Source organism: Bombus bifarius, unplaced genomic scaffold (genome assembly GCF_011952205.1).
Source record: "Bombus bifarius isolate JDL3187 unplaced genomic scaffold, Bbif_JDL3187 scf7180000008008, whole genome shotgun sequence".
NCBI lineage: Eukaryota > Metazoa > Arthropoda > Insecta > Hymenoptera > Apidae > Bombus > Bombus bifarius.
The window spans coordinates 2,161,661-2,184,439 of NW_022884386.1; the positions used below are offsets into that span (position 1 = coordinate 2,161,661).

General features: G+C 36.9%; 6 protein-coding genes across 6 annotated transcripts; all 6 read right to left on the minus strand.

Annotated features, from left to right (window-relative positions):
- Window positions 1–472: 472 nt before the first annotated feature.
- LOC117206651 (odorant receptor 4-like) lies at window positions 473–3,303 on the minus strand. Its single transcript, XM_033446158.1, has 5 exons — window positions 2,346–3,303; window positions 1,744–1,843; window positions 903–1,004; window positions 686–841; window positions 473–547 (listed from the first exon to the last, which is right to left on the minus strand). Exons 1-5 carry the CDS (start codon window positions 3,164–3,166, stop codon window positions 497–499), a joined length of 1,230 nt encoding a protein of 409 aa, XP_033302049.1. The 5' UTR covers window positions 3,167–3,303; the 3' UTR covers window positions 473–496.
- Window positions 3,304–4,535: 1,232 nt separating this feature from the next.
- On the minus strand, window positions 4,536–6,784 carry LOC117206647. The gene is made up of 2 exons (XM_033446155.1): window positions 5,936–6,784; window positions 4,536–5,858 (listed from the first exon to the last, which is right to left on the minus strand). The coding sequence occupies exons 1-2, from the start codon at window positions 6,736–6,738 to the stop codon at window positions 5,609–5,611; spliced, it is 1,053 nt and encodes a 350-aa protein (XP_033302046.1). The 5' UTR covers window positions 6,739–6,784; the 3' UTR covers window positions 4,536–5,608.
- Window positions 6,785–11,513: 4,729 nt separating this feature from the next.
- Window positions 11,514–13,375, minus strand: LOC117206655. The gene is made up of 5 exons (XM_033446163.1): window positions 12,522–13,375; window positions 12,344–12,443; window positions 12,129–12,239; window positions 11,723–11,878; window positions 11,514–11,654 (listed from the first exon to the last, which is right to left on the minus strand). Exons 1-5 carry the CDS (start codon window positions 13,322–13,324, stop codon window positions 11,604–11,606), a joined length of 1,221 nt encoding a protein of 406 aa, XP_033302054.1. The 5' UTR covers window positions 13,325–13,375; the 3' UTR covers window positions 11,514–11,603.
- Window positions 13,376–14,638: 1,263 nt separating this feature from the next.
- On the minus strand, window positions 14,639–16,397 carry LOC117206656. The gene is made up of 5 exons (XM_033446164.1): window positions 15,595–16,397; window positions 15,417–15,516; window positions 15,202–15,312; window positions 14,796–14,951; window positions 14,639–14,727 (listed from the first exon to the last, which is right to left on the minus strand). The coding sequence occupies exons 1-5, from the start codon at window positions 16,395–16,397 to the stop codon at window positions 14,677–14,679; spliced, it is 1,221 nt and encodes a 406-aa protein (XP_033302055.1). The 3' UTR covers window positions 14,639–14,676.
- Window positions 16,398–17,764: 1,367 nt separating this feature from the next.
- Window positions 17,765–19,486, minus strand: LOC117206578 (odorant receptor 4-like). The gene is made up of 5 exons (XM_033446057.1): window positions 18,681–19,486; window positions 18,504–18,603; window positions 18,290–18,400; window positions 17,884–18,039; window positions 17,765–17,815 (listed from the first exon to the last, which is right to left on the minus strand). The coding sequence occupies exons 1-5, from the start codon at window positions 19,478–19,480 to the stop codon at window positions 17,765–17,767; spliced, it is 1,218 nt and encodes a 405-aa protein (XP_033301948.1). The 5' UTR covers window positions 19,481–19,486.
- Window positions 19,487–20,265: 779 nt separating this feature from the next.
- Window positions 20,266–22,250, minus strand: LOC117206645. Its single transcript, XM_033446153.1, has 4 exons — window positions 21,124–22,250; window positions 20,941–21,040; window positions 20,726–20,836; window positions 20,266–20,480 (listed from the first exon to the last, which is right to left on the minus strand). The coding sequence occupies exons 1-4, from the start codon at window positions 21,918–21,920 to the stop codon at window positions 20,316–20,318; spliced, it is 1,173 nt and encodes a 390-aa protein (XP_033302044.1). The 5' UTR covers window positions 21,921–22,250; the 3' UTR covers window positions 20,266–20,315.
- Between the last annotated feature and the right edge of the window lie 529 nt (window positions 22,251–22,779).

A 22,779-nucleotide genomic window follows, 5' to 3' on the forward strand; every position in this document is an offset into this window, starting at 1 on the left:
CATTCTCGTTTCTAACTTTCAGGGTGTATGTTTAGAAATATTTTTAGTAGCAGATGGATACGTAATCGTGTTATGTGCTAGGAAGTTGTAGTTGAAGTTGATGTTTTAATTTGCGCTTATGATTATGATAAATTTCATGATGAGTGATATAATTATTTGAGATTATTTATTTTTATATTTTTCTAAAATCTAACGTGTGTTGTGACTGCTTTTTAAGGAAAACGGAATACGGAATATAGGATTCGTAGAAATCCTGCTGCACTGAACGCGCGAAATTCTTTATTATATCATAAAAATATTCAGCGCTTTACAAATACAATAATTGATCATTTAATGTAAGTACTTTATTTCCGGCCTTGTCGATCATCAGTGATGATAATATTTCACTGAAAAGTCACTCGTGACAGTCAACATGTTACTCATGCGATATAATACATTGCGGTATCACATTGAAAATAACAACGAACTCCTGTTTTTGATGCGGTATGTAAATGCTTTATAACATCGTGCGGATCATGTTGAGGTACGCGAAAGAAGTTTTAAACACCTGAAAGACAGAATATACATGAATTTGTATTAAATATATAAAATTCTACATTAGCTATTATCTGCATTAGTTGTTAATTGTATCAAGAATTCTGTCCATTATATCATAAGTATATATATATATTTTATCGATACTTACGACCCCAAAGGTCGTGATAGATATTTGTACGAATTTTCCAGCAGTAATTTTGACCACCATACTCGATCTTGAAATAACCAGCACTAAACCGAGAGCAGTTTTGTGAGGTAATCGGTACCATTCAGTCATATAAACTTTCTTCCCAACTCTTTCGCCCTGCCGTGTATTTGATAGTTTGAGATTTAATATAAATACTTCTTTATTGTTACTTTCTTACCTGTTCAATAACTATTTCTCCGATGTAACAGAATATGAATATGTTAAACACCATGGATGCATACACGATAGCATATACGATTCTCATATCTTTCGATTTTTCCTGTGAAATTGAAATATATGTATCGTATAAATAGATATGCGAATTAAGTAGAACAGACAACGTATGAGTCGCGGTCCTGTATTTTGACGCTAATTTATTTATGTTAGAAGGTAGCTCACTGTTTGAATCATTTTAGCTCTAACTAGATGATATTATAGAGAAATATTTCTAAGTTGTTTTGGTAAATATACACAAAAAGGAAGTCACCACCGATTTGGATGACTTTTAAATATGTTGAGTGCTGAGTGTGTGAGCTTTTTCCCTGTACATGTGAAGTTGTTGGTCTTAGCATTGGTCTTGGATTGAGTCAGTACTAATATTAACACTTTGACTTCCGCGTAAAGTTATTGGCAACTTTAAACAGTAGCCGACGTTTTTTGATAAAAAATTTCAAATTCCTAATCTCTACGTAAAGGGTCAACTTGCGCGTGATATCAACGTGGTGTCACCGGACACTACAATTTGGCCTGCATTTCGCAACACGTTGGTGCCATCGGACGTGAAAGTGTTAATAGCTTTGTCGGTATTTATATGAACAATGTTAATATGCTACCTTACGACGTAACGCGGTGGTCGGATTAGTATTATTATTAACCCAATCCAACTTTAAAATTATGGTCGACCGATAGTATATATGTTTGCATATAACTCCAAAACTCAGGCTGATCGGTGGATATATATAGTGGCTCTCTTTTTGTGAATATTTACCATTATTTTTTTAGTTTGTTTTAAAACATACCGTGAGAAAATAATATTTGATCATGCACATGTTTATCGTACATCCCACCAACTCAACGAGACATATCATGTTCATAACTTTTTCTATCGAGGCTATGAGACTGAAAGTAATATTATCGTCATATGTATTCATCATAAAAAATTCATCACGAAATATCAATACCAAATAATAAATATATGTATACATCCATCATAGAAAATTAATTTAATATAAAAAAAGTAGCTTAGACATGATTGAATTATTTTGTGATGCTGTTACATTAATTTCATGTTTCTTTTATTTAGCATCTAAATTGAATGTCTTACTTGAATTCTTAAACCTTAACTATTCGAAAAAGATGAATTATAAGTACAACTAATAATCAATAGAAGAATTAAATAACAGTATATCCTACAAGATACCGTATTCAATAAATGAAACATGTGTGACTACACGATAACTCGCGATATTATCATATTTTGCAAATCTTGACTGGAATTCAAATATACAACAAAAAGTAAAAAAAGAAAATAAATAACATAGTCTCATTGATGTTATCAAATAATCTATATCAGTAAATGAGACATATATGCGCAAATAACAGCACAATAACCAGTAAAGACCTTAATGTTCGCAGGTGATGTTCAACAATAATACCAAGCTTCCTCTGAGCGACCGCCTGTGCTTCCTGTTTCTCCTCGACTTTCGTATCCACCAAATTATCCAACCTGGCCACCACCATATTCAATTGACCACTTGCATGCATCGTTAGAACAGCTGCCAAACCACAAGCTCCCACCGTGACAGACGTCACGATGAGGCCAGAAAGGATTTGCAGGACAAACACGATCTCATTCGCCGGACTAAATCTAGCGTCCAACAAATTCGTGTAAACCGGACAGGGTAACGGATACATGAAATAACTGTCATTCCCAACGAGAAACATCATCTTCTTAAAGCCTTTAGTTATGTTGAAGGCCAGAACGCCACTGTGCATACAGAATGCAGCTATGAAAGCGATGAAACGTCCGACCTTCGCGTACTTCAGCATCATTTCACGACTGCTGGCATTTTCAACGACCTGCCAGTCGCGTTCCACGTGTTTTATGCAACGGATTATGTCGTCGGTTTTCGACAGAAGACAACAGTAATTCAATTCTCCCATCAGCCAATGACTCACTGGACCAATGATCTTCATCTTCGTCCTCGAGCTTTCAGCTTCATACACGATGTACAATATGCAAGGTACGATTGTGAAAATGATCAACGAGTGGCAGATAAAGTTCAACAATTTTGCGAATAATCTTTGCGTTCTGTTTGTCTTAGTAAGCTTTGGCCATGCTCCTATTGGTTGCATTAGCCAACGATTTACTTGGATGCTGTATTCGTAATCCTGAGCGTAAAAAGCGTTAGATATCGGTGGTTCGCTGGACACGTCCACCATGATTACTTCGCGCAGGTTGTTTGTTGAGTGAATTACTCAAGTTTCAGGCACAATGCCATGGTAAAATAGCGCGTGCGCGAATTTTTTCACGACCCCGTATCGCCGTAGTGCAGCTGTTACCTTTCAAAGGGTTCGAGCCCTTCTAAGTTCACAGTTGGAGCTTATACCACTTTATGCATTATTTACGACTTTTGCATGACAGGATTGATGACGTTTGAGGGTAATCGATTGATTGATTTTTTCAGGCCACAATAGTGCACTAGTGTGTTGTCTGTTTCGCAGTAGGTTGAAGGGATCAATTTCTAGAGGATGAATTCCCATTCGAGGAAATTCCTCATACTGTTTCTTCGTATCGCGTCAGATGTAAGTACTTCTGTCACAATTTTATTAAAACTATCCAGGAAGGAAATATTACCGAATGTCTAGTTGAGTGAGGTTATTCTTTTCGAATTTATAACGGAACGAATTTAAGAAAACTGTAGACTGAGAGTTATTTCGCAATATCGATAAAGTCTCTTCTTTCCTATTTAAACTAAAGCGATATTGAAGTACACAAGTCCCGGTACTTCAACAGGATTAAAATTAATATAAAATATTAATCGCATTTGGATACTTAACAACATAAGGGTATATTGTATAAATAACAGTTCAAATAAATTTTTGTGCAATATACAGGAACATTACATAGGATGTATTTAAACTATGTTATACTTTAAGGAGAGCTCATGTTAATGTTCGTATACTCATTTTGAAAAATTGACAATAGACCGACCAATTTTTTAATTCGAAGATTCCATCGAATGCTTAAATTTATGTCCTCATTGTAATCATGATCTGGAGGTAAGGTGTTATCTGTATGGGTCGGGAATTTAGAATATTTAACAAGGGGCTGTAGGGAATCCACAGGAGGTATCAGGTTAGAAGACGTGGTGAGCGAAGACGAGAGAGAAGGGTTCTATGATAGCTCGAAAAGTTGAAAAAGAAAGAAGAAGAAAAGAATAAAAAAATAGGGAATAAGTAACCCAAAGAGAGTTTTAATGAACGCAGGGGTGCAATAACTAGGGTGGAAGAAGACGAGGGCCATGCACCGATTGGTTTTAAAAACCATCGATTCAATTGAAGACTGTAGTCACTGTTGCTGTTGTTGTCAGTATCGATGATCATTGCACTGGTTGTCATCACGGAGTGAGACTGCCGTTAGGCAGCAGTCGTGCAACTATGGGGGATGCATGGGGTAGTGCAACGCTTGTGTGAGTTCTACCGATCTATTCATCAATTGGTAGAACTTGTTTTAGGATATTGTGAAAGTATATACGCTTAGAAACTGTTAATTGCAATTGTTGGAAGTAGATAGTGTGCGTGCAGTGAATCATTTCTGTTTCTAACTTTAATAGTGTATACCTTCAAATTTTTAATAGTCAGGTGCTAGGGAGATGTAGTAGACTTAATTTGTGCTAGTGATTATGATAAATTGAATGATAAATGGTATAATACTTTGCATTGTTTCTGTCGGTATTTACAAATGCCAGTCGTAGGATTTGATTTTTATATTATCGAATAGTATTACGAACAAACATTAAGAATAATTATAATGTTTCCAACGAAGAACTCGAAGAGATAACATGTAATAAAAACATGAGAACAATGGAGTATAGCTATAACAAACGATTCTTCAATCTATCACCCCATAGATTTTTTACACCGCAAGTATTCTTACACTTAACTAGATCTATTAGGTTGACAATCATGTATTATAGTCTGTAACATTAATTATAAAATTAGTTCAATCGACGACTTATTTATTTGTTGACATTCTCTTATAATATCCTTTCAGAATTCCACTTTATCACATCATTTGCTGCAACAAATTCAAATATGCGAAACCTGTCTTTATCACCTGAAATGGCAGAATATTTCATGTGAACAGACAACATTGCTATGAGTACAAGTATAGAATAAACTTACACTACCAAAAGTGTAAACGGACATATGAACTAATTTTCCTGCAGTGATATGAACGACCAGATTTGATCGTGCGATGACCATAATCAAGTCGAGGATTGTTTTACCGGGTAAATAATACCAGTTCGTCATGTAAACAACTTCACCAATTTTCTTGCACTGTTAAGAATTTGTTGAATTAGTCATCACGAATTTGATTTCCAGAATTTATATTACCCCGTATTAACATTAGACCGATGTGTGAAACATGTAGGTGCCAAAGAAATTGAAAAAAATGAATGACATATGAAAAAATCATTCAAATTACCAAAAATGTATCATTGTGAATCTATAAAAGTTATATGAAAAATGATTAATTATTAATTTTGATTACTCGGTTAGTTCTAGAGTTAGAGTGTTAATGTCTCTCTGATACCTGTTCCGTTAATAGTTCACCGATGTAACATATTACGAAAATGTTAAAACAGATTGTAACGAACATCATAAAATACGATGCCAAATTTCGAATATCATGCTCTGCCCATTCCTAAGACGAAATCGTAAAAAGAATAGAACAATTATACAGAAAATTAAAGTTATATCCACTGTGGAAAATAACAGGCAAACGATAAAAGTATAGTAATCATGTACCGATAGAATGTAGTAGCCAATTACGCATATATCCATCGTGCACCTTAACATTTCCAACAAACAGATTTTATTCATCACATCCTCGATATATGATATAAAACTGCAATTAACACGTAATATAATGCAAATGATCACCCTTAAAAGCCAGACAAAAAAAGATTTTTAAAAAAACCTTACTTCAATGTCCTCAGATGTCGTTCTACGATTACTCCGATTTGTATAAAACCACCAGTTTTCTTCTCTACTCTGGTTTCATTGACGAATTCAGCGATCCATAACGTAATAACATTTAGCTGACCGCATGCGTGAGCAGTTAGAACTGCTGCGAGACTAAAGATGCCAATTGTACTAAAATTTGCGATAACAGTAGACCAGATTTGCAAGAAAAGCATGAATTCGTTTGTTGGAATTTCGTCGACGTTCACCAGCTTCTTATATACTGCACAAGGTAGCACATGTAAAACTCTCGTCTCGTTCGCAATTCGAATCTCTACTGTATTCAATGCTGTCACAAAACAAAAGCACAAGACGCTTGATTGCACAAAAATAGCGGTGAACGCCGCTATGTAGCGACCGATTCTCGCGTTTTTCAACATCACGTGTTGATCTTCCTCTCTGGTCACTGTTCGCCAGTCAGCTTCTATGTATGACACGCACTTTCGTATGTCTTTGTTGTGCATTAGTAAAACCGCGTAATTAAAGCTGCTGACGAACCAATGATTCACAAAACCGAAGGTCTTCAATTTGAAGTTGAACGTCTCGTCTTCCAGAATTATTACTAGTAAACTAGGAATCGCAGTAAGAACCAAGGTGCTAAAGCAAACGATGTTTAAAATAAGTGAAACGATCTTTTCGAGCCTTGTCGTGGAAGGAGACGATGGCCAAGCGCCGATCGGTTTTAAGAACCATCGGTTCAATTGAAGACTATAGTCACTATTTCTCTTGCTGTCACCTTCTGTGATCACTACTTCGGTCGTCATCGCGAAATAATGCCATTGTTAGAAACCCAGCGTCTACATATAGAGGATGTTGGCAGAAGTTCAACGCTTGCGCGAGTTTTTTAGCTATTTGTTCAACTGATCGATTCGTCTAGTCGGTAGAACTTTTTTAGAATACTATGAAAGTATATACGCTTGGAAACTGTCAGTTGCAATCATGTGATGCGGATAACGTACATGGAATGAATCATTCGTGTCCCTAACTTTAACAGTGTGTGTCTTCAAATTTTTAGTGGATGGTGGATAGTGATACGCGGGTATGTTATGTGCTAGGATGTTGCAGTAGATTTAATTTCTGCTAGTGACTATAAGAAATTTTATAATAAATGATACAATAATTTGCAATATATTTGTCGGTATTTAGAAATGCCAGTTCTAAGGATTGATTTTTATACCATCGAATACTAGTACGAGAAAATCATTATCAGTAATTTTATCGTTTCCAAACAATTAACAATAGATAAAATACAAATATTTTATCAATTATATATTAAACATCTGTGTATTATCGATACTTACGACGTCAAAGTTCGTGATAGATATTTGTACGAATTTTCCAGCAGTAATTTTGACCACCATACTCGATCTTGAAATAGCCAGGACTAAACCGAGAGCAGTTTTGTGAGGTAATCCGTATCATTCAGTCATATACACTTTCTCCCAAATCTTTCGCCCTGTCGTGTGTTTGATAGTTTGAGGTTTAATATAAGTACTGCTTTATTGTTACTTTCTTACCTGTTCAGTAACTATTTCTCCGATATAATAGAATATGAATATATTAAACACCATAGATGCATACAGGAGAACGTATACAATTATCATATTCTTCAATTTTTCCTGAGAAATTAAAATATGTGTGTCGTACGAATGCTAGTGCGAATTAAGTAGAAAAGTCAACGTATGAGTCGCGATTCTGTATTTGACGCTAATTTATTTCTGTTAAAAGATATCTCAATGTTTGATTCATTTTAACTCTAACTAGAAGATATTGTGAATACGTTTTCAATATATAAATTATTTCTTTTATTTTTATTCTGAAACGTACTGTAATTTCGACCAATCGCGGGGAGACGTAATCGCAAGGAGAGACGTCAACGGGGGTCGTAAATCCCCGTTACGATTATAACAATCGACACCACGAATTGATCGATCCCCTGATTTCCGTTGAGATAATAGGGGTGATTGAGGTTGTATAACCCTGTGATTCACAGAATTATAAATTATATGTTTCCAGCACTTAGATTACACTGACGGAGAGAAATAAGTAATTAACAACTTGTCGCACGAAGCTAAGATAGATATGTGCGTTAGAGCAGGGCTCTTATAATTAGATTTAGTGTATTAGTGGACGTAGCACTATGAGATTTAGGAGAGGAAATGTATGCTCGACAATACCGAGACCGACTCTCGCGTTATGCTTAGACTGCCCCGTTGGGCATTAGCGTATACTTAGTAGTTGACTTTTCCAACGAGGTAGAAGAAGTGAAGTTGAGTGACGATGCTGTGTCCGAGGAAAGCTAAGGATGGGTGTGTCTAGCGCACGGGACCATCGGATTTGTTGGTGCCGATGTTATTTAGGAGAGTGAGGGAATAGGCTTCGTTTTTAATTGGTTAAACGAAGGGTCTTAACTGCCCTCGAGAGAAAGTGGTTAGTGGGAGGAAAGTTGCAGCGTGCGTGAGAAAAACCAACTTTCCCTTGTCCAGCCGTGGTAGACAATAGTGTTTAGAAATTCCTCGGAACCAGATGTTTGTTTTGTTTAAAGGACCTTTGCAGGCAAGTGACTCGGGTTTATGACGGATGCTTAAGGCTATTGAGGGTACGCCGTACGGAAGAGCGGACATCTGGTGTCCGTCTGGCCCGCGGTGTGTGACCTGGGCCAGGCAGAGAGTCGCCCGGCGTAACATCCTCCCCCCGTTGAGAGGGTACCGATCAAAATTTCATTAAAGGTGGAGTTAATTGGAACAGCCGCCCGACTCCTTGTTGATTGCTGATTGTCCTTATTCTACTTGATCGGGTTGGCTCGCTGGTAGGACGAGCTGTGTGGCACGTCGTTCCAAGATGCTCGTTGCCGTATGACTTGTGGTAGTCTGGATGAGGCCGTTGTCGCCAGGGTGCCTTCGAAGATACGGTCGAAAGTCCGGTGCGTTGAGGATATGTTGTCTTCCTTGCGTTCTGGATCGCCGTGGTCATCTGCATTGCCTGGCGATTTTCTATTGTGGCTCGCGAACCAGGAAGTGTCGTGAAACAGCTCGGCCCATGAAGTATCGTGAGACACCTCGTCCCAGGAGGTGTCGTTGTACAACTCGCCGATTTCACAAAGGCAGGTGAAATCCGTGGGTGGTCGCACAATGAAGACGTGAAGGAGGTCTACGGTGGATTGGGGGACAGGGCTCCCCCCGCTGATCCATTCGTATCGCGCCTTCTTGATGATGCTTGGTGGTTGGACCGGCGTGGTCCAGTTTACTGCGAAAGACAGAATTAGAGACATCTTACCTTCCGTTTGGTTAGGTTTGGATCTGGAGTGGGAAGATTTTGCATCTCGGTCCAAGATGCTCGGCTCCGTATGAGTCATTGCCGTCCGTAGGTGCCGTAGCTGCCAGGGAAAATGGATGGCCAGGCCTAAGGGTTGTTGCGTTGAGAGCAAGTGGTCCACCTTGTAGGCTGCACTGACATCGACGAGTGTGGTGTTTTGTTTCAGCCCATTCGTCGGTGTGCTCCATTTCGGCGATAATGTAGTAGGAGACGGCATGTCGGCTGGTAAGGTTTCATCCGTCTGTTGATCCAGAGACTCTTGAGCGGCTGTCTGATTCAAAGCGTCTGATGGCGTGGAATCAGATTGTTGCGATGCTGATGATGTGAGCGAGGTTGTCGTTGGGTCTCGGGTGGGTGACACGTTGTGAGTGTCACGCGATGAGGTCCGCATGTCATGCGACAAGATCGGCGTCCGAGTCGATGCGATATTCTCCGTCGGCTCGGGTTTCACGCATGAATCGCGTGTTTTTGTTGTCGACGGGGTTGTTGCTGATATTTGTTCAAAGAGACCTAGGAACCGCACGTCAAGCTCCCGATGCTCTTGCGATAACGAATCTAAACCCTCAGCTTCCCCCTCATCTAACCCATCTAGCTCGTCTTGAACCGCGAGTATCGTCCTCCAAATTTCATCGAACGAGTTGCGGCAAGATATTAGGAAGAGTCTGTTTGCCTTCCCAGACGCTTCGTATTCATCGAGTTCGCGCCTTATGGTTGCAAGTCGACGGGCTACGGCGCCTCGTCTCCGCCGTAACGTGCTGATTAGTTCAGCTTGGGCCATATTTGATTTTACTAACCGGAACGATCTTGCTTGATCAAATGGACGTTGATCTGGGACTCGGTTGATGATCGTTACGATGCGGCGTTGGCTCGTGTAGATGCTGAGCGACGGAGGTGCTCCTCTCCGATGGCGGTTCCCTTGATCAGCTGACTAAGTGGTTGGAACTTGGATTTCACGCGACACTGTATAGTCACTGGTCAGTGCACTTTTTGGGCGACACGAAATCCGGCTCGAAGGACCATGTAATTTCGACCAATCGCGGGGAGACGTAATCGCAAGGAGAGACGTCAACGGGGGTCGTAAATCCCCGTTACGATTATAACAATCGACACCACGAATTGATCGATCCCCTGATTTCCGTTGAGATAATAGGGGTGATTGAGGTTGTATAACCCTGTGATTCACAGAATTATAAATTATATGTTTCCAGCACTTAGATTACACTGACGGAGAGAAATAAGTAATTAACACGTACCGTGAGACAATGATGTATGATTAAACACATCTTTATCGTACACCCCACCGACTCAATCAAAAGCTCCTACCGTGACAGTGGTCAAGATGATCCTAGAAAGGATCTACATGGTGAACACGATCTCATTCGTCTGACATCTTTCTTCTTAAAATCTTAAAACATCATCTTCTTAAAATCTTCAGTCGCGTTGCATGCTAGAATATCGCTATGCATACCCAGTGCAGAGAGAATGTTGCCGAGTGCCAAGTTGAATGAGATTATTCTTTTGGAATTTGTGATAGAAAAAATTTAAAAAAACTGTATACTGAAAATTATCTTGTAACATATAAGCTATATAAAAAATTTCCTAAATATTGCATTTTTAATAAGGAGTCGAGGCAACCTTGTCGTGACTTGGTAGAAATAAAATAATCTTCAACGATAATATTTCCTCTGTTTAATCTAATATTTCTAAATTTAGGGTTGTTCCCAGATCAAAGTACAGTATGACGCTGAACTAATCTTAATATGAGTTAAAGTAGTATGAAGACAGGAATACGTAGTTTTATTAAAAACAACAATTTTCAATAAATTTCTTGTATTGCAAATTCCAGACGGTTGAAACTTAACTAACTTTCACCCAAAACATTTTTCTATCAAGTATTCGGATGTGGTTGAAAAATCTTCGCGATAGTTACATACGTGGTTCAACCTGTATCTTTATTACAATTACTGAAGCTTAATTTTTGCTTTCATTTTACATCAGCCAATTAACAGCCAAAATATTTAGAAATGGATATCAAGTTAGATCGAGACAATTTTACTTGCGTAGATATAGATTCCAGTATCGTGATTAGATCTCGTTTCAAATTTTGTTGTAATCTCACTATTAATGCATTTCAATCGTAATTAAATGCGGAAATAACAAAGTTAAAAAAACAAAGAATTTTTCTGTTTGAAATTTACGACTTCTAGTCTGTTCATTCTTAACGTACAAAATTTTATGCGATATTTACGTGTATTTTGTACTGTATATACTAAATTATTAAAAACACAATATATTTTTCCAGGATTCCATTTTATTACGTCATTTGCTGCAACAGATTCAAGTATGCAAAACCTGTCTTCACAACCTGAAATGGCAGAATATTTTACGTGAACAAACAATACAGTTATAAGTAGGAGTATCGAATAAACTTACACTACCAAATGTATAAACCGACATATGAACTAATTTTCCTGCAGTGATTTGAACGACTACATTCGATCGTGCGATGACCATAATCAAGTCGAGGATTGTTTTACCGGGCAAGTAATACCAGTTCGTCATGTAAACGGCTTCGCCAATTTTCTTGCACTGTTAAGATTTTGTTGAATTAATCACCACGATTACGATTTGCTTCATTTATATCACTCCATACTAACACTAGGGCGAAGTATGAAACATATAAGTAGCAAAGAACTTAAAATAAAAGACACATGAAAAGACCATTCAAATCACCGAAAATGTACCATTGAATCTATAAAGGTTGTATTAAGAACGATTAATTATTAACTTTGGTTACCCTGCTAATTCTAGAATTAGAGAGTTAATGTGTTGATGATACCTGCTCCGTTAACAGTTCACCAATGTAACATAGTATGAAAATGTTATAACAGATTGCAACAAACATCATTACATATGATGCCAAATTCCGAACATCATGCTCCGCCCATTCCTAAGATGGAATCGTAAAAAGAATAGAACAATTGTACAGAAGAATAAAGCTATATCCATTGTGGAAAATAACAGGCAGACAATAAAAATATGCTAATTATGTACCGACACAATGAAGTAGCCAATTACACATATATCCATCGTGCATCGTAACATTTCCAAAAAACAGATTTTATTCATCACACCCTCGATATATGATATAAAACTGCAATTAACATTTAATATAATCCAAATGATTGATCTTAAAAGCCACAGAAAAAAGTAATCTAAAAAGAGATCTTACTTCAATGTCCTCAGATGTCGTTCCACGATTACTCCAATTTTCGTAAAACCATCAGTTCTGCTCTCTACTGTGGCTTCATTGACAAATTCAACAATCCATAACATAACAACATTTAGCTGACCGCACGCGTGAGCAGCTAGAACTGCTGCAAGACTAAAGATCCCAACTGTACTACAATTTGCGATAAAAGTAGACCAAATTTGCAAAAAAATCATGAATTCGTTTGTTGGACTTTCGTCGACGTTCACCAGCTTCTTGTATACTGCACAAGGTAACACGTGTAAAATTCTCGTCTCGTTTCCAATTTGAATCTCGAGTGTATTTAGAGCCGTCACGAAACAAAAGCACAAAACGCTACCTTGTACAAAAATTGCGCAGAAAGCTGCTACGTAACGACCGAATTTCGCGTTCTTCATCATCACGTGTTGATCCTCCTTTCTGGTCACTGCTCGCCAGTCAGCTTTCATGTGTTCTACGCATCGTCGTATGTCTTTGTTGTGTAATAACAACACGCTATAAGTAAAGATACTGACGATTAAATGACTCAAGAAATCTAGGTTCTTCAATTTCAAGTTAATGCTCTCGTCTTCTAGAATCATTTGCAGTACACTGGGTATCGCAGTGATAATTACGGTGCTGTAGCAAATGGTGTTTAAAAGAAACGAAATTATCTTTTCTAGTCTTGTGGTGGATGGAGACGATGGCCATGCACCAATCGGTTTCAAGAACCATCGGTTCAATTGTAGACTGTAGTCACTGTTGCTGTTGCTATCAGCTTCGATGATCACTGCTTCGTTCGACATCGCGGAGTGAAGATGTTATTAGAATGCAGCCGCGCGTCAGTGGGGGATGCATGGAGCAGCGTAACGCTTGCGCGTGTTTTTTAGGTACTTGTTCTACCGATCGATTCGTCTAGTCGGCAAAACTTGTTTTAGAAAAGTTGAAAAGTATACTCACTTGGAAATTGTTAGTTGCAATGCTGTGAAGTGGATGGCGTGCGTGCAATGATTCAATACCCTCCCTACGTTAACTGTATATGTTGTAAAATTTTTAATAAGAAGTGGCTAGTCATCAGTACGTATGTTAGGTGCTTGGAAGTTATAGCTGTTTTAATTTGTGCTTGTGATTATGTTGAATTTCGTGATAAATGATATAATAATTTTCATTCTTTTGTCGATATTTACAAATGCCAATTTTTAAATTTTGTTTGTATATTATCGAATATTATTACGAAGTGAGACATGTTATTTATAATTGTAATCTTTCCAATGAAGGATTTCGACAGAGTAGCATTTTATAAAAACGTGAATAAAGTAGAGGAGTAGCTATAACGTAATATTCTTCGGTATACCGCTCCATCGATTTTTTGTAAATTTTCTTGTTCTTAATTAGATCTATGAGATTATCAATCATTTCTTGGAGGTTGTAAAATCTATTATTATTGAATGTTATTAATATTGATTATTATTTACAGATCCGTGTTGGCATCGCAGGGTGTTTGGTCATTGTTCTCCATCCTGAAGTTTTCCAACGCGCCGTTGGGAATCATTCTTCTTGATTTGAATAAGTCACGCGACAAGCATCCGCTCGGTTGGAACACCTGTGATAAGGTTTGTGAACTATGAACTCCAACTAAGAACACCGCAGAAACTTCAGAGATCACATTCCTGCTATCTATCTAGACGGCTGAAGGCTAAATAACTTTTATTCAAAACATTTTTGTATCGAATATTCGGATATGGCTGAAAAATCTTCGCCATAGTTATAGTACATACGTAGTTCAACCTGTATTTTTACTATAATTACTGAAGCTTAATTTTTGCTCTCATTTTACGTCAGTCAATTAACAGTCAAAATATTTACAAGACGATATCAGGTTAGATTGAGACAATTTTACTTGCGTAGATATAGATTCCTGTATTGTGATTAGATCTCATTTAAAAGTCTTTTGTAGTCTCATTATTAATTCATTTCAATCGTAATTAAATACGGAAATAACAAAGTTGAAAAAATAAGGAATTTTTCTGTTTGAAATTTACGACTTCTAGACTGTTAATTCTTAATGTACAAAATTTTATGCGATATTTACGTGTATTTTGTACTGTATATACTATATTATTAAAAACACAATATATTTTTCCAGGATTCCATTTTATTACGTCATTTGCTGCAACAGATTCAAGTATGCAAAACCTGTCTTCACAACCTGAAATGGCAGAATATTTTACGTGAACAGACAATACAGTTATAAGTGGGAGTATCGAATAAACTTACACTACCAAATGTATAAACCGACATATGAACTAATTTTCCTGCAGTGATTTGAACGACTACATTCGATCGTGCGATGACCATAATCAAGTCGAGGATTGTTTTACCGGGCAAGTAATACCAGTTCGTCATGTAAACGGCTTCGCCAATTTTCTTGCACTGTTAAGAATTTGTTGAATTAATCACCACGATTACGATTTGCTTCATTTATATCACTCCATACTAACACTAGCGCGAAGTATGAAACATATAAGTAGCAAAGAACTTAAAATAAAGGACACATGAAAAAATCATTCAAATCACCGAAAATGTACCATTGAATCTATAAAGATTGTATTAAGAACGATTAATTATTAACTTTGGTTACCCTGCTAATTCTAGAATTAGAGAGTTAATGTGTTGATGATACCTGCTCCGTTAATAGTTCACCGATGTAACATATTATGAAAATGTTAAAACAGATTGTAACGAACATCATAAAATACGTTGCCAAATTTCGAATATCATGCTCTGCCCATTCCTAAGACGAAATCGTAAAAAGAATAGAACAATTATACAGAAAATGAAAGTTATATCCATTGTGGAAAATAACAGGCAGACAATAAAAATATGCTAATTATGTACCGACACAATGAAGTAGCCAATTACACATATATCCATCGTGCATCTTAACATTTCCAAAAAACAGATTTTATTCATCACACCCTCGATATATGATATAAAACTGCAATTAACATTTAATATAATCCAAATGATTGATCTTAAAAGCCACAGAAAAAAGTAATCTAAAAAGAGATCTTACTTCAATGTCCTCAGATGTCGTTCCACGATTACTCCAATTTTCGTAAAACCATCAGTTCTGCTCTCTACTGTGGCTTCATTGACAAATTCAACAATCCATAACATAACAACATTTAGCTGACCGCACGCGTGAGCAGCTAGAACTGCTGCGAGACTAAAGATGCCAATTGTACTAAAATTTGCGATAACACTAGACCAGATTTGCAAAAAAATCATGAATTCGTTTGTTGGACTTTCGTCGACGTTTACCAGCTTCTTGTATACTGCACAAGGTAACACGTGTAAAATTCTCGTCTCGTTTCCAATTTGAATCTCGAGTGTATTTAGAGCCGTCACGAAACAAAAGCACAAAACGCTACCTTGTACAAAAATTGCGCAGAAAGCTGCTACGTAACGACCGAATTTCGCGTTCTTCATCATCACGTGTTGATCCTCCTTTCTGGTCACTGCTCGCCAGTCAGCTTTCATGTGTTCTACGCATCGTCGTATGTCTTTGTTGTGTAATAACAACACGCTATAAGTAAAGATACTGACGATTAAATGACTCAAGAAATCTAGGCTCTTCAATTTCGAGTTAATGCTCTCGTCTTCTAGAATCATTTGCAGTACACTGGGTATCGCAGTGATAATTACGGTGCTGTAGCAAATGGTGTTTAAAAGAAACGAAATTATCTTTTCTAATCTTGTGGTGGATGGAGACGATGGCCATGCACCGATCGGTTTCAAGAACCATCGATTCAATTGTAGACTGTAGTCACTGTTGCTGTTGCTATCAGCTTCGATGATCACTGCTTCGTTCGACATCGCGGAGTGAAGTTGTTATTAGAATGCAGCCTCGCGTCAGTGGGGGATGCATGGAGCAGCGCAACGCTTGCGCGTGTTTTTTAGGTACTTGTTCTACCGATCGATTCGTCTAGTTGGTAGAACTTGTTTTAGAAAAGTTGAAAGGTATAATCGCTTGGAAATTGTCGGTTGTAATGCTGTGAAGTGGATGGCGTGCGTGTAATGATTCAATACCCTCCCTACGTTAACTGTATATGTTGTAAAATTTTTAATAAGAAGTGGCTAGTCATCAGTACGTATGTTAGGTGCTTGGAAGTTATAGCTGTTTTAATTTGTGCTTGTGATTATGTTGAATTTCGTGATAAATGATATAATAATTTTCATTCTTTTGTCGATATTTACAAATGCCAATTTTTAAATTTTGTTTGTATATTATCGAATATTATTACGAAGTGAGACACGTTATTTATAATTGTAATCTTTCCAATGAAGGATTTCGACAGAGTAGCATTTTATAAAAACGTGAATAAAGTAGAGGAGTGTAGCTATAACGTACGATTCTTCGGTCTACCGCCCCATCGATTTTTTAATTTGTAAATTTGCTTGTTCTTAATTAGATCTATGAGATTATCAATCATTTCTTGGAGGTTGTAAAATCTGTTATTATTGAATGTTATTAATATTGATTATTATTTGCAGATTCGTGTTGGCATCGCAGGGTGTTTGGTCATTGTTCTCCACCCTGAAGTTTTCCAACGCGCCGTTGGGAAGCATTCTTCTTGATTTGAATAAGTCACGCGACAAGCATCCGCTCGGTTGGAACACCTGTGATAAGGTTTGTGAACTATGAACTCCAACTATGAACACCGCAGAAACTTCAGAGATCACATTCGTGCTATCTATCTAGACGGTTGAAAGCTAAATAACTTTTATTCAAAACATTTTTGTATCAATATTCGGATGTGGCTGAAAAATCTTAGCCATAGTTACATACGTAGTTCAACCTGTATTTTTACTATAATTACATTATTATAATTATAAAGCTTAATTTTTGCTCTCATTTTACGTCAGTCAATTAACAGTCAAAATATTTACAAGACGATATCAGGTTAGATTGAGACAATTTTGCTTGCGTAGATATAGATTCCTGTATTGTGATTAGATCTCGTTTCAAATTTTGTTGTGGTCTCACTATTAATGCATTTCAATCGTAATTAAATGCGGAAATAACAAAGTTGAAAAAATAAAGAATTTTTTCTCTTTGAAATTCACGACTTCTAACCTGTTAATTCTTAACGTACAAAATTTTATGCGCTATTTACGTATATTTTGTATTTTATATTCTAAATTATTAAAAACACAATATATTCTTCCAGGATTCCACTTTATTACATCATTTGCTGCAACAGATTCAAATACGCAAAACCTGTCTTCACAACCTGAAATGGCAGAATATTTTACGTGAACAGACAATACAGTTATGAGTAAGAGTATCGAATAAACTTACACTACCAAAAGTGTAAACGGACATATGAACTAATTTTCCAGCAGTGATATGAACGACCACATTTGATCGTGCGATGACCATAATCAAGTCGAGGATTGTTTTACCGGGTAAATAATACCAGTTCGTCATGTAAACGACTTCACCAATTTTCTTGCACTGTTAAGAATTTGTTGAATTAATCATCAGGATTACGATTTGCATCATTTATGTCACTCCACACTAACACTAGGGCAAAGTATGAAATGTGTAGGTACCAAAGAACTTAAAATGAAAGACATGAAAAAATCATTCAAATCACCAAAAATGTGCCATTGTGAATCTATAAAAATTGTATGAAGGACGATTAATTATTAATTTTGATTACTCTGGTTATTTTAGAATTAGAGTGTTAATGTGTTGCTGATACCTGCTCTGTTAATATTTCACCGATGTAACATATTACAAAAATGTTATAACAGATTGTAACGAACATCATAAAATACGAAGTCAAATTTTGAATATCATGCTCAGGCCATTCCTAAGACGGAATAGTAAACAGAATAAAACAATTATACAGAAAAGTAAAGTTACATCTAATCTGGAAGAAATAGATAAACAAGAAATATATATTAATTACATACTGATAAAATGTAATAGCCAGTTACACATATATCCATTGTGCATCTTAGCATTTCCAAAAGATAGATTTTATTCATCACTTCCTCGATACACGATATAAAACTGCAATTAACGTACAACATAATCCCGAAGATCAGTACTGAGACGCCAACAAAGAAGGAATAGGGAAAAGGTCTTACTTCAATGTCCTCAGGTGTCGTTCCACGATTGTTCCAATTTGAATAGAACCACCAGGTTTCTTCTCTCCCCTGGCCTCAACAAATTCAACAATCCATAACATAATAACGTTTAACTGGCCACACGCGTGAGCAGCTAGGACTGCTGCAAGACTAAAAATCCCAATCGTACTAGAATTTGCAATAATTGCAGACCAAACTTGCAAGAAAAGCATGATCTGGTTCGTTGAACTTTCATCGACGTTTACTAGCTTCTTGTATACTGCACAAGGTAACACGTGTAAAACTCTCGTCTCGTTTCCAATTTGAATCTCGAATGTATTTAATGCTGTCACGAAACAAAAGCATAAAACGCTACCCTGCATAAAAATGGCGCAAAAAGCCGCCACATAGCGACCGAATTTCGCGTTCTTCAGCATCACGTGTTGATCCTCCTCTCTCATTAACGTTCGCCAGTCACTTTCTATGTGTTCTATGCACTGTCGTATGTCTTTGCTATGCAACAACAAAGCTGTATAATTAAAGCTGCTGACGATCCAATGGCTCACGAAACCTAGTGTCTTCAATTTCAAATTCATACTCTGATCTTCTAGAATCATTAGTAGTAAACTAGGAATCGCAGTGATAATTACGGTGCTGAAGCAAATGATGTTTAAAACAAATGAAATAATCTTTTCGAGTTTTGTGGTGGAAGGAGACGAGGGCCATGCACCGATCGGTTTCAAGAACCATCGATTCAATTGTAGACTGTAGTCACTGTTGCTGTTGCTATCAGCTTCTATCACCACTGCTTCGTTCGGCATCGCGGAATGAAGTCGTTATTAGAAAGCAGACGTGCGTCAATGGGGGATGCATGGAGGAGTGCAACGCTTGCGCGTGTTTTTTAGGTACTTGTTCTACCGATCGATTCGTCTGGTCGGTAAAACTTGTTTTAGAAAAGTTGGAAAGTATACTCGCTTGGAAATTGTTGGCTGCAATGCTGTGAAGTGGATGGCGTGTGTGCAATGATTCATATCCCTTCCTACGTTAATTATATATGTTGTAAAATTTTTAATAAGAAGTGGCTAGTCGTCCGTACGTGTGTTAGGTGCTTGGAAGTTATAGCTGTGTTAGTTTGTGCTTGGAAGTTGTAGCTGTTTTAATTTGTGCTTGTGAATTGTTGAATTTCATGATAAATGATAATAATTTGTATTATTGCTGTTGGTATTTACAAATGTATAAGACTAGTTTTTTTTATCAACGCATAGTATTACGAAGAAAAAATTATTGGTGAAATTAATTTTTCCAATTTCAAAAAAATAATACGTAATAGAAACATGAATATAATGGAGCGTGGCTACAACGGACGGTTCTACAATCTACCGTCCGATAGATTTTTTACTTTGTACGTTTGCTTGGTCTTACGTAGACGTATTATACTGTCAACCATTTATTAGAGTTTACAAAATTGATTATAAGATTATTTCAACCGCCTAATTATTATTATGCTTTAACTCCCCCAATAACATTTTTCCGAGATACCATTTTATTACATTATTTGCTGCAATAGATTCAAATATGCGAAACCTGTCTTTACCACCTGAAATGGGAGAATGTTTAACCTAAACAGACAATTCAAGTCTGAGTACTAGTATCAGATTAACTTACATTGCCAAACGTACTAATTGTCATATGAATCATTTTCCCTGCAGTCAGTTGAACGACCAGAGTCGATCGCACGATGATCAAAATTAAGTTGCGGATTTCTTTATTGGGTAAATAATACCAGTTTGTCAAGTAAACGGCATCACCAATTTTCTTGCTCTGTTAAGAATTTGTCGTATTAACCATCACGATTTCGATTTGTTGTATACCACTCTGTATTAACGCTATGACTAAGTATGAGACATGTAAGTACCAAAGAACTTAAAATGAAAGATACATGAAAAGATCATTCAAATCACCAAAAATTTATCATCGTGAAACCATGAAAGTTACATGATAAATGGTTATTTCTTAATCTCGACTACTTTGATAGTTCTATAATTAGAGAGTTGATGTCTCAGTACCTGTTCCGTTAATATTTCACCGATGTAACATATTACGAAAATGTTAAAACAGATTGAAACGAACATCATAAAATACGATGTCAAATTTCGAATATCATGCTCATCCCATTCCTAAGAAGCAATCGTTAAAAGTATAGGACAAATATACAGAAAAATAAATTTATATCTTATGTGGAAAGAAATTAGCAAGCAATAAAAATATAATAAATATGTACCGTTAGAATGTAGTAGGCAATTAGACATATGTTCATCGTACATCTCAACATCTCCAATAAATATATTTTGTTCATCACAACCTCGATACACGATATGAAACTGCAATCAACACGTAATATAATACCAATGATCACTCTCGAAACAACAACAACAAGAAAAAACGAATTAACAATAGATCTTACTTCAACGTCCTCAGGTGTCGCTCCACGATTACTCCAATTTCCTGAAAACTGCTAGTTCCCTTCTGTTTTCTTGTTTCCTTAACAAATTCGGTAATCCACGCCATAATCACGTCCAGTTGACCACACGCGTGAGCAGCTAGTACAGCTGCGAGACTAAAAATTCCAACTGTACTGGAGTTCGCGATAAGAGCAGACCAAATTTGCAGGGAAAGCATGATTTCGTTTGCTGGACTTTCATCGACGTTCACCAACTTCTTGTATACTGCACAAGGCAGCAAGCGCAAGACTCTTGTCTCGTTTCCAATCTGAATCTCGACCGTAGTTAACGCTGTCACGAAACAAAAGCACAAAATGCCACCCTGCATGAAAATAGCGCACGAAGCAGCTACATAGCGACCGAATTTCGCGTTCTTCATCATCACGTGTTGATCCTCCTCCCTAGTCACTGATCGCCAGTCAGCCTCTATGTGTTCTACGCATTGTCGTATGTCTTTGCTGTGTAATAACAAGGTACTATAATTAAAGCTGCTGACGAACAAATGACTCAAGAAATCTAGGGTTTTCAATTTCAAGTTAATGCTCTCGTCTTCTAGAATGAGTAGCAATACACTGGGAATCGCAGTGATGATTACGGAGGTGAAGCAAACGATGTTTAAAATAAATGAAACGATCTTCTCCAGTCTTGTGGTGGATGGAGACGATGGCCATGCACCGATCGGTTTCAAGAACCATCGATTTAATTGAAGACAGTAGTCGCTGCTGCTGTCAGCTTCTATGATCACTGCTTCGTTCGACATCGCGGAGTGAAGTTGTTATTAGAATGCAGCCGCGTGTCAGTGGGAGATGCATGGAGCAGCGCAACGCTTGCGCGTGTTTTTTAGGTACTTGTTCTACCGATCGATTCGTCTGGTCGGTAGAACTTGTTTTAGAAAAGTTGAAAAGTATACTCGCTTGAAAATTGTCGGTTGCAATGCTGTAAAGTGGATGGCGTGCGTGCAATGATTCATATCCCTCCCTACGTTAACTGTATATGTTGTAAAATTTTTAATAAGAAGTGGCTAGTCATCCGTACGTATGTTAGGTGCTTGGAAGTTATAGCTGTTTTAATTTGTGCTTGTGAATTGTTGAATTTCGTGATAAATGATATAATAATTTTCGTTTTTCTGTCGATATTGACAAATGTCAATTATAAAACAGCATTTGTACATTATGGAATAGTGTTACGAAGAGGTTATTTATAATCACATGGAACACGTTATTTATAATCATAATGTTTGCAATGAACGATTTCGATAGAATTGCTTTTTATAAAAACATGAAACAATAGAAGAGTATAACTATAATGTACGATTCTTCGGTTTACCGCTCCATCACTGTTTTAGTTCGTAAGTGATCTTGTTCTTAACTAGATCTATTAGATTGACAATCGTTTATCATAGGTTTTAAAATAGATTATTATATTTGTTAGATCATTACGTATTACCATTATTTGTATTTCAAATTCTGCAACAGCATTTACAAAGAATTGTACAACTAACAAATTCATTCCTTAGAAACGAATTTAATCACATCATTTATCGTAATAAATTCAAATACTCGAGACCGATTTGTACTTGGTACGATAGAATATTTCGCGTGAAATATTCTAGTTAACGA